The sequence below is a fragment of the Manacus vitellinus genome, unplaced genomic scaffold (assembly GCF_001715985.3).
Source record: "Manacus vitellinus isolate BGI_N305 unplaced genomic scaffold, ASM171598v3 scaffold_35_pilon, whole genome shotgun sequence".
Classification (NCBI taxonomy): domain Eukaryota; kingdom Metazoa; phylum Chordata; class Aves; order Passeriformes; family Pipridae; genus Manacus; species Manacus vitellinus.
The window spans coordinates 1525728-1537473 of NW_021940498.1; the positions used below are offsets into that span (position 1 = coordinate 1525728).

Here is an 11746-nt window from a genome sequence, read left to right on the forward strand (position 1 = left end):
TTGCATTAGAAAGTCCTTGTCTATAAGCAAATCCTGCACGTGCTTATGGATAGTGGATAAGATATGATCTTGTGACAGGTCATAACAACAGTCAAACCTTCACCCTGACTCCTCTCACTCCTTTCCTGCAGGATGGGGAAAAAAACATCAGGGTTTCCCTGAAGAAAGTTAAATCCAACCCAGCCAGACCCAGTACAATCTCAATGCCCTGTTCCATGCCATTCACATCATGTGTGACCTCAGCATGATCTATCAAAGTATCCTCTGTCCCATTCATACATTATTTAATTTCTACACCCTACTCAAACCTTTTCATGTTATCTATTTCTCTTTCCTGAAATTCCTTCTTACCAACACTTACACCTTACACTACATACCCAAAACATCTTTATATCCCATAGTAAGGCTTATACATCCTCTATGAACACTGTACATTGTCCCTTGACATATGTATATATATCAGATATTATTCCCCCATTCCATGCTCCCCCTCCCCCAAAGCTCCATAAGAACAGTTGATGACTTTGGTCCTATCTGTCAAGGAGATCACTCAGTACAGGAGAAGCAGCAATTTGGATTGTTGAGCACCAAGACCACTTGGGGTGGGTCAGCACTGCACTCTCATGGTTCCTTGTGGGGGGCTCCTTCTCTGTTGGTTCAGATAATTCCTGCTGTATTATTTACTGTACCATACAAGTCAAAAAATGGATTATCTTGCCCCAGGGATAAACCTCCCTGAGGTACACAGCAGATTTCTACTTTTTCCTGCACTGCCCACCAAGGGCACCCGGGTCCCTGAGTGAAAACAACACCACAAATGCACTTTCCTTTTCCCCAGGGTAGAGCAACCCACTCTGCCTTTCCCAGTCACTTACCTGTACTATGGGGGCCTCATCTCCACCCACAGTGTGTAGGGGCCTATTTTGGGCAGAACCAGGGCAGTTAGTGAATGTTCTGGTATCAAAAGTTTAGGTTTCACTGCATCCATTCCCCAGTGCCCTACGCTCTGAGCATAGCCTATAACACCCATACAACAGTATCATACAATTCTTCCTAAGGCTTGGGACAGGACATGTGAAGCACCAAATCAGTGCCGTGTTTCTTGGCCCAGGAACACGGGCTCAATATCACGACACAGGACTTGACTGTCAAGGCTCAGGATGGCATTAGAAGCAACAGAATGGTTTAAAGGGTGTGGCTCCAGCCACCCAATAGATGCTTCCACCACAGCAAACACGTAGCACTTGCCTTGGCAGGTTCAGAGCCGTGATCCAGAACAGTCAATCTGCCAGGCCTCACCATATTGATATCCCAGAGAGCTCCCTCCCTCTGTTCCAGGGAGACTTTATCCACGTGGGTCACTTGGCTGCAGTGTAAGGGCCTCAACAGTCAGGGCCCACCCCTCAATCACAGGGCCATTTTTTCATTGTAACTCTCCCAGTTATGGTCCTTATCTTGAATTCTTCAAGCACTTTCATCCTATTTCCTCCCCATGTCCTATAGAGGAGGGAGGTGAAAGTGGCTCAGAGGGCATCTGGCTGCTGGGCAAGGTTAACCCACTGCAGTCCTTTTTTTGGCACCCAACATGGAGTAGGGAGATTTTAACCAGTAACACCCCAATCTGCAGTCAAGTGCTGCTGGCTCAGGTCAATCCAGCACGACCCAAACCTTTAAGACATTTCTCATAGCTGGAGAAGGCTTTTGCCCAGAGCAAAGGCCAGGCTTGCCTCAGGTGACCTCTTGACTGAGTTTTTGACTGTAACATCAGCAGAACAAAATGCAAAGCTGCTGAGAAATGCACGTGATTAGCACTTCTGCCTGCAAGGACAAGACAACCTATCAAGGTGTTGAACACATTCAGTGAAACTTGGTTAAATAAATAATCTTTTAAATCAACCTTTGCCCAATCAAAGTCCAGTCTTACTTATAGGTACAGCCACGGGAGAAACACTAAAAGACAACTCCTGGGAAGGCTACTTTACCCAGATATACAGGTAAGAAATTTCTTTTTGCCTAAATCCCTCTTCCCTTAGAAAACTCCTTCTTACAATCCAAATAACTTTGCATGTAAAGCTTTTGTGGGTTAAAAGGAGTAGTATGCAGTGCACTGTAACCTTCCCTTCCTTCCTAAATATGGAGAAATAATCTTTCCCATAAAAGCCTACTGTTTCTTCAGCTTTGTGTAGCACTGGTTTTGCATGCTAATTTCAGAAATTAGCACAGATTCCCAGTATTTATCAAGAAAAACTGCTTTGAATTGTACTTGCAATCAATACAGTCTGATGTGTTCCAAACAATGTTCAAATAATAGGGTAGTTCACCCCTTTATGGAGTTTCTATCACAGAATGATTTGACTGCCAGCACATCTAAAAAACTGACTTCTGTCAGTAAAGAGAGGTAGAAAAAAAAAATCTTTCCAGTAAAATACAAACCAACTTTGTTAATTACCTGGACTTTCCAACTGGAAGAAGTTGTCTTCGTTTGTCTCATTCTCCTGTCCTCGTGGGTCTTTGGGAGGAGTTCCTAAGACAACTATTTTTGGAGGTGTCCCTGGTCACACCTGTTGTTTACTTTCAGCACGAGGTATTCCTGCATGATACATTTCACCCAAAACAGAGTCTCATTACAACATAAAACCATGCCAGATTTTAGGTGGGAAGGGAGTTTTGCAGGTTGTCTGGTCCAATGCCCCATAGAAAACAGGCCCATAGATCAGGCTGCTCAGGGTCCAATCCAGGTATCTCAAGGACAAAGATTTCACAGCCTCTGTGGGCACCTGTTCTAGCAGTACCCGACAGCCCCCAAGAGGAAAGGCTGTCCTCATGGCTGTCATGCTGTCTAGTTGGAATTTCTCTTGCTGCAGCCTGTGTCTGCTGCCTCTCATCCCACCACTGTTAACTTCCCAGAAGAGTCTGGCTGTGTTCTCTACTCAATCCCATTAGGCAGCTGGAGGAGTGCAGTAAGATCTTTCCTTTACTTTCTCTTCCCAAGACTGAACAAACTCAGCTGTCTCAGTCTCCTTAAACATGGTGTGCTCCAAAACCTAATTCCTTCCTCAGGACTAGTTCCAATATGTCAATAACCTGGGGAGACCAAAACTGGAGACAGTACCCACATGTGGTCTCCCAGGTGCCAAAGAGAAGGGAACAGTCCCTTCCATTGACCTGCTGGCTACATTCTGACACCACTCAGTGCAAAGATGATGCTCTTCAAAGGTTCACCACGGACTCATGTCCAACTCGGGCACTTGGGTGCTGTCCAGCAATGCTGCCTTCTGACCAGCCAGCACACAGCCAGCTGCTTGTGAGCAGACAGCTGTGCACGGTCCAGATATGGATTTATTTCTCTTTTTTACCTGTCACAGAGCCAGTCCATTCCTCATGTAAAGTTATCAAGGTCATCAGGTATCATATAAATCAGCACATCCACCTTCCGATGCAAACCCTGCACACATTAACAGTAACGCTCCAGTTGCAAGGCCTTTTCTTGAAACCTGAGTTTGTTTAGCTGGTATGACTAAGAACAGGAAAGTCTGGTTACGACAAGGAGACCCTTCCTTGATCCCACCTGCTCATCCATCTGCAGGGGTTGCCTGGAGAAGTTGTGGAGTCTCAGTCCTTGAAGACTTACAAAAGAGAGCTGGGCCTGTTCAGTCTGGCTCAGGGGAAGCTTCCTAATGCACAAAAGTACCTGAAGGAGCTGGGATTTTTTCAGTGGTGCCCAGGATAAGAGGTGATGGGCACAAACTGCAACACAGGAAACTCCACCTGAATGGATGTAAAGACACTGTTTTTACTATGAGAGTGACTGAGCACTGGCATAGGTTGCCCAGAGAGGTAGTGGAGCCTCCCTCCTTGGGAGATATTCAAAGTTGTCTGGATTGTCTGGACTTTGTCCTTGGGAACTGGCTGTAGGTGGCCCTGTTTGAGCTGGGAGGTCAGACCACACATCCTCCAGAGCTCCCTTCCAACCCTGACCAGTCTGCAATTCTGTGAAATTCCATTTTGCCACATAAATTTCCTACAGTGGTCTGGTATTTGTAACACTTAATGCAGGTACTAAATCCTCACCTCAATTTTCACTATGTTTTCACAGGCAGACTTCTTGTTTTTCAATTAGGCAACTTGCTTAACTTCATTTGATATAGGGAGACAAGAAAAGAAGAGGGAGAGGGAAAAGGGATTGGTTTCTTCTCCCAGGCCTTGTTAACTAACTTCAACTTTGCACAGCTGGATTTCTTGGGAAACAAAATCCCAAGAATTCTGAAGCAAACTCTCTCAACGCATATTTAGAGGGAATATATAGGTAAGCTTACTGGTTTTGCTTACACATATCTTTTCCACCATGTCTGGCAGAGATGACTTCTGTGCTCCAGCCCCGAGAATGCAAAGTGACCAAAAAGCCCCAGAAGATCTACGGATTCTTCCTGCGCCTTGAGAGAGACACGGCGGGGCACATCATCCGCAACGTGGAACAGAACAGTCCAGCTGAACAGGCTGGCCTGAAGGATGGAGACAGAGTCCTCAGGGTCAATGGTGTGTTTGTAGACAAGGAGGAACATGCACAGGTACATCCCTGGGATCCACGCTGCCCCCATCACCCAGGCCCACGGCCACTTCTGTGAAGCTTTCTCTTCCAGTTTTTATGCCTTCTTTGGGTAGGAAATCCAAGAGCTGAGTCAACTGCTCTGAGGATCTCCCTGCATCACTCACTACTCACCACGGCCATGAAATGTCTCTGGGGGGCCTCCACAGTGCATAAGCCGGGGGATAAGACAACAAAAACAGCAGACAGTGCAGCCCTTCCTGGGGACAACTTTCAGTTCAACCACTCTAGTGCCTGCTTGTCATTTCCCCTTGTCCACTACAGGTGGTGGAGTTAATAAAAAACAGTGGGAATTCCGTTGTACTTCTCGTTCTGGATGACGCATCCTATCACAAGGCACAAAAGGAGGGAGTGAACTTGGAAGAGCTGGGTCAAAAGGCATCAACAGGACAGCAGCAGGAGCAGTCCCCACCATCCACGGCCAACAGAGGAACCACTGCAGTGCCACAACCCCGGCTCTGCTACCTAGCGAAGGAGGAGAAAGGCTATGGCTTCTCCCTGAAAACCACAGAAGGTGAGAGCCTTGGGATAAGAAATGGGAGATAGAGATAGATAGGTAGGTAGATAGATAGATAGGCAGACAGACATATTTGGCAGCAGGGACAGAAGCAAACACAATTAACACAGGAGGGCTAATAGGGACACACAAACTGTTCTTACTACCAGAAAGCAAGTGAGAAGCTGCAAGATGAGTTCAGATCCATCTCTGTACAGCATATGCAGTGAAAGGTTTTTGGAGGACCGTGCTTCTTACCGGGTCTTCATCTCTGAAAAAAAGAGAGATAGAAATAATAAGCTATTTTCTGCTTGTTATTTAAGCCCACTTAACAAAACCAAGTTTGCAGTCCCTGCTGAAATACCAGATACATACTTAACATGCTATGCTAAGTCCTCTTCCTTTCCCTCAAATCGCCTCAGACAAGGTTCTAGGCAGCTGCAAGAAACACTTTTCCTGATTTGGAAGTTATTTCATTAAGAAAGAAAAGGTTTTTGAACCTCTTCCACATAAGCCTTTCTTCCAAGGCCAGTCAACAGAATGGGGAAGTCCTCTGGAAAGTATCACCTCTAAAGAGCATGTTTTGGAATGCAGTCTAACTGAAAGACCTAAAAGCAGCTCCTCTCTCCAAAATTATGAGGGACTTGGGTGGGGGCAGGAATCAGATACCTTTCAGGTATCTCAATCAGCCCGCCTGCACTCTTGGTAGGGAAATAAACAACTGCTTGGGCTGCAAATAGTGAACAAACGTCTCCCTCCCTCCAATGGAAGTGATTTTTCCAAGACAGAGTAAGAGACAGGGGTGTATCTGTGTGGAATGTTTGTGGTGCCACTGTGATCAACGTGTAAGCAGAGACCAAGAGTCTCTGAGGACATCAGTGCTGAGTTTCCTTAACCATTAAATTCAGGCATATTGCAGTGACTTACCCTGTGTAATGAGTTTTCATCTATTTTAGGACAGAAGGGGTTGTTCATAGTGGAGCTTTCACCAGAAGGAGCAGCTGCAAAGGCTGGTGTCCAAAATAACGATCGCCTGATTGAAATCAATGGGGAAAACGTGGAAAATTACACACACGAGGAAGTGGTGGAAAAGGTATTGATTCATCTTCTGTTCTGGCCTACTTTCACAGCAACCTATCAGGTCTACTGAGGAGGCAGGTCTGGCCCATTTGAACGCCTCACAGCACATCTTGGGAGCTGCTGTTCCTGTATCATCAATGCAGCAGCGCAGCTCTGGCTTTGGCTCTGTCATCAAGCAGCCTCTCAAACTGCTTCTCAGTGAATACTGCCATCAAGACAGGCCAAAGAATTTCAAATAACAGAACCACGCCGCTGCCAGGAACCCTGTTAAATAAATCATGCTCTGTTCCTAGAAGTCCTGGAAATGCTTCCAATGGCAAGAGGGCAGTGTGGTTTTCAGGGCAGGAAGAAGGAAACTCTCTGGTGATGCAGTCAGCATGGAACAGGGAAAAATTCATAATTTTAGACAGTAGCTCCTTTCTCCTGTTAAGAAGTCCAAAAACTAATGAAAATTACTGTGCAACAGCCTTCAATAACCGGCCTCAGCTGCAAAGAACGTTGCTAATGAAGCTTCCAGCTTTCCACTATTGGCACTGCCAAAACACAGCTGGAGCTGAAGAGATTTCAGAGAGCCATGAGACAGGCAGCACATACTCTGGCATTCCAGCATCATCCAGTGCACGCAACTCATGGAACTGTGCAACACCCAAGTTTTGTTGAGCTATTGCAACATCAGCAGCAGACTGACCTCGGTTAAGATGAGTAAAAAGGTTACCCGCTAGAGTAGAAAGGATTAGGAGAAGGATGGACTTGGAGTTGTCGAACAGACAAAAAAAAATATATATATAAAAAAATCTAAACCTCAGAATCAGTAAAGGAGACAGAAAAGGACCAAAAGTGACAGAAACTTGACTCTTGTCATTGTAATCTAAAATAGTGGTATAGGTGTTATGATAAGTGTATATTGTAGAGTTTCACGTAGCCAAGCACTATCTCCTGAGGCTCACTGGATTCTACAGCACTGTATGCCACCCTCATGGCCCTCTACGGGTCCCTGTAGGTCATGAACACAGTATGAAATACAGAAAATTTCCACATGTATTACATGTGCAGGATCTCATCATGGCCCAAATTTCTGACTGGAAGTGGGAGGGGGGGGTAAAAATCAACTTATAGTAGCATGGCCTACCCCTTACAGCTCGTTCATCAGCAGCACCCCCACACACCATGTGTCAGAGCACCAAAGTACCTACAGTTCCCACATGCTGTCGAAGGGGTGACATCTGAGACTGTACATGTACTATCACAGGTAAAGAAGTCTGAAAATCATGTTATGTTTCTACTTTCAAATGAAGAAACAGACCGCTATTTCACAAGCCAGAAGAAGGTACTGAGCAAAGAGAGCGCCAGCCTAGGACTGCTTCCCCTCAGACCACGGCTCATCGAGATCCAGAAGGGGAAAAGCGGTTACGGATTTTACCTACGGATGGAACAAAACACTGGTGGTAAGAACCAAGTTAACACACAGACCGTGACATTTGATACACAGCTTCTTCCTGTACAGTGCTTGCAGGCTTCATTTTCTTTGGCTTCAGACTGGTCGCCCGGCAGAAATCCCCCACGGACACGTTCCACAGGGCTGCACCAGGGAACTGGTCTCAACCCGAAGCGCCTTTCTGACAATTTGCCTTTACCATGTCTTTTAATGTCTTGCAACTCACCAAGCTGCACCTTCACATCAATCTTTCTTCCCATCTCTGCTCTTAGACCACGTCATCAAGGATGTAAATCCAGGGAGCCCAGCAGCTGTGGCGGGTCTCAAAGACGACGACATCTTAGTGGCCGTCAACGGAGAGCAAGTGGATGGCCTGGACCACGAGAGTGTAGTGGGAAAAATCAAACAGTCTGAGGCAAAAACCACACTGCTGGTCGTGGATAAGGAAACTGATGCCATGTATAAACTGGTAAGAAAATGCAAACTACTGCTAAGAATTGGTAATTTATCATCATCGAGAGACACATGCAACAATGAAACAGCCAACCTGCTCTGACAGACACTTCTTCAACTTGCAGGAAGTTTCTAAGATATACCCCATATTTCAGCAACTCTCCTAGCATCATACAGGAAGTCTAACTAAATACCCAAATTTTTGGCCTCTTCACGATTTTTATAGACACTACTGGGACAATTCTAAATTCAAACACACCACAAGAAAAGTTAGTTTGCTGTTAAGACAGCAAATTCAGAGCTACATGGCTGTATATTTATAAATGAGTAACAAAATTCCCTTCCCACATAGATCAGCACTGTAGCTTCCCATTCTGCCAGAAATCAATAGGGAAGAGTTCTTCAGCACAGATGAGTTTCAAACAGTTTCAAACAAAACCTGTCGAGCATGAGAGCCTGAAACAGATTTCACAACAGAAGTTTTTATGTTTAGTTTTATTTGTCACTTTTTTCAGGCTCAAATTTCCCCCTTCTCGTACTACTACAAAGCACAAGATTCAACTCCAGGTAAAGTGGAAGAAAGAGTGGAGTTGCACACTGAGCACAGAGTGAACCACAAGCCAAGAATCTGCAAGATGGTGAAAGGGCCTAGTGGATTTGGCTTCAGCTTAAACATGATCAAGAACAAGCCTGGACTGTTCATCAGTGAGGTACTAATGAAGAAGGAGGTGCAAGGAAAAGTTCGAGTAGTCTGTCAGACAGCTTCCTCCCTTCCATCCTGCAGATAAATATAAGAAAAGCCACAAAAATCTCTTCTGCAGTGCTCTCAGATAAGAGCTATACTTCCTTAAGTCACAGTGACATTGTTGGCCTAATATAAAAAACAAGCACCAGGAGATTCCTCATTCTAGACATCTAGAGGGAAGGGGAATCCAGTTTTTGCTTTTGCATAATTTTTTGCTTTTATTCATGAGGCAGGCACACTAAAATTAGTATTTCTGACTGTAGAACATCTTAATTATAGCAGAGACACCTTTGCCCCCCCGCCCATCTTCTCTGAATTCCACAGCTGGTGAAAGTCAAAATTCTGCAGTCTCAAATTACATCTGTGACTTGGAGTTCCACTCATCACTAAGGAATCTGTGAAATGTAGTAAAGTTAATTTCAAAGTTATTGGACAGAGACCTGCAAACAGTAAGAAAACTGTTTTTCCACTCGTCTTCATGGTTCTACCATGTCACATTTCTATAATGTAAATCTATCAAAATCAAGATGCATCCTAAAATCTCAAACTGAGGACTCCATGTTTATTATGTCTAGGCCCATTGCCCCTCCAAATTCATTCCTGCCCCACGAATCTCCCCTTCCCCATGCTTATTTCACCATCCTGTAAGGAAAGCAGCAGCACAGCAGTGTAGCTAACCCTCAGTTGTTAATGCATCTTTCCAAGTTTTATGCTTTGAACTTGCCTCTGCAGGTAAAAAACCACGGGCCCGCTGACAGGGCAGGGGTAGAAAACAACGACTTCTTGGTGGAAGTGAACGGAGTGAACGTGATCAGCGACCCCTACGACGAAGTGGTGGCAAGAATCCAAAACAGTGGTGACAGACTAACACTGCTGGTGTGCAGCAAAGATGCTTACAGGTACTTCCAGGGCGAGAACATTCCCATCACAGCCTCGATGGCAGAGCCAGCCCATGACACTCCCGAACCTCCTGCTTACACAGAAAACCATCTGTCAGAGCCAGAGAGAAACTCACCTGAACCAAGGGAAAGGGTGAGTGATACTGCATTAAGCAGATGCTGAGGGATCACACAGGGGATAGGAAAACAGCTTTTTTCGGGCAGTGTATTTTTCCTGAGCTAGGAATTTTAACTGGAGCCTGGATTTTTGCAAGTTGTTAAAAGAGAAACTGCTAATTATCATAAACAACTCTTCCCTTCCCCACACATAATACAGGTGAGTATCTTTAATGGAAGATTAAATCACACAAAGAATGCACATACAAGAAATTTTATGGAACAAGATAATCCAAACATGGTAATCCTTAACGATGACGGGAAACAGGCAATACAATTGTGGAAGTGCAGGAAGAAGTGCTTAAATACACCAAAAACATAAACAACTTTTTGTGAAAATCAGGTAGAATATTTCAAAGTTGATCATTTTGGAGAAGAAACGGCAACTGATAGGTTATGATGACATTTTCTAGGGAATGTGCTGATTTGCAATTATTTTACCCATTTCATGCCGTTAGAAAGAATCTGAAGCATGACAGAAGTCAGGAAAGCAGGAAGGTATTTCTTCTCCAAGCAGTCGCTTTTAACCCTTCGTGTTGTCAGTCTTAAATATTTAAATTCTTGTTTTCTGATCATGCAGAAGGGACAGAGAAGGAAGAATAAGACCAATACTGTTACCCGTTCATTTTTCATTAGCCCTGTCTGCAAGTGTCCAGCTACACGTTTTTTCAAGAATTTCTTAGTCCCCAAGCTGCATTTTGCAGATCTGAAGTTAGCACCACTTTTGTGTTCAAATTCAGCAGATACAGGAATTCAACAAGAATCCTCCAAATTTCCCTCTAAATGTACTTAACCAAAAAAGCCCTTCGACAACAAAAATTATATTTGTTGGCTCATTCTGCCATCTAAACAAATATGTGATTAGTGCAAATGAAAACAGAGGAGTCCTTCAGAGCACTGCAGACTATCAACCATGTTTACAAACTGAAAATAATCAGAACACATTTGTTACTCCTCTGCAGGCAGACTCATCCTCCTCTTCACAATCAGCTGCCTCCACAAGAGCTGCCAGTAACAACGAGGACGACACAAAGTTGTGAGGAGACAGCAACAACAAAAAAGAAACCACCTGAATCTTTCTTCAGTAATTTTTTGCTACTACACCTCCCAGAACTTGGCTATTCCAAGGAGTGCCATGCCTGTAAAGGACTGCAGTCTCTTCCTGAAATAAACACTTCAGTGTAACTTGCATCCATTTAACACCCTGCAATTGTACTTCATTGGCTTTCTGCCCTGTAAAGTGGGCAGTTACTCACTTAGTGATAAAAAGGCTTAAATAACTACAAGGATATAATTAAGGACTGCAGAAGAAGACGGAAACGTTTTATAGATTTGTAAGTATCTCAGCCTTTTAAAGATAAGCTCTTAATAAAGAGCAACTGATTTCTCCCCAGCTCCCAGGAGAGGCAGCTCTCCCCCTAATCCAAGTCCATCAACTCAATCTCAGTGGCAACTCTTTGCTGTACTTCCAGCAGCACAACTGCTGTGAAGCGGCACAAGCCAATGTACTCCGTGCATTATGCTCCTTTTTCCTGCTAACACTGCAGAAATTCCTTTCAAACACTAAGCTCACTTTGTAATTCATAACTCAAGATGGTTAAGCACTGTTCTCTCTCCTCTGCTGTGGATCATGGTGGTTAGAAGAGCACAACATAATTCAGTTGTGCAGGTTTGTCTAACCCCAAGTCAACACCACATTGACTTGGATGTGACACATATGGCTCTGTAACACTGCTGCTGTTATACTTTGCTTCCTTGCTGTACACCAAAGACAATACAGAAATAAACTGTTTAGAGTGGTTATTTTTTCCCTCTCCAGATCTTACTCTTACCCCCTATGATTTATGTTCCAGAACAATTACAAAACAAACAAAGC

General features: G+C 44.4%; 1 protein-coding gene across 1 annotated transcript; it reads left to right on the forward strand.

Moving 5' to 3' along the window:
• Positions 1 to 1916: 1916 nt before the first annotated feature.
• Positions 1917 to 11673, forward strand: PDZK1 (PDZ domain containing 1). Its single transcript, XM_018077102.2, has 9 exons — positions 1917 to 1994; positions 4357 to 4568; positions 4871 to 5120; positions 6059 to 6195; positions 7432 to 7627; positions 7890 to 8086; positions 8586 to 8780; positions 9548 to 9847; positions 10833 to 11673. Exons 2-9 carry the CDS (start codon positions 4359 to 4361, stop codon positions 10908 to 10910), a joined length of 1563 nt encoding a protein of 520 aa, XP_017932591.1. The 5' UTR covers positions 1917 to 1994; positions 4357 to 4358; the 3' UTR covers positions 10911 to 11673.
• The last annotated feature ends 73 nt before the right edge of the window (positions 11674 to 11746 follow it).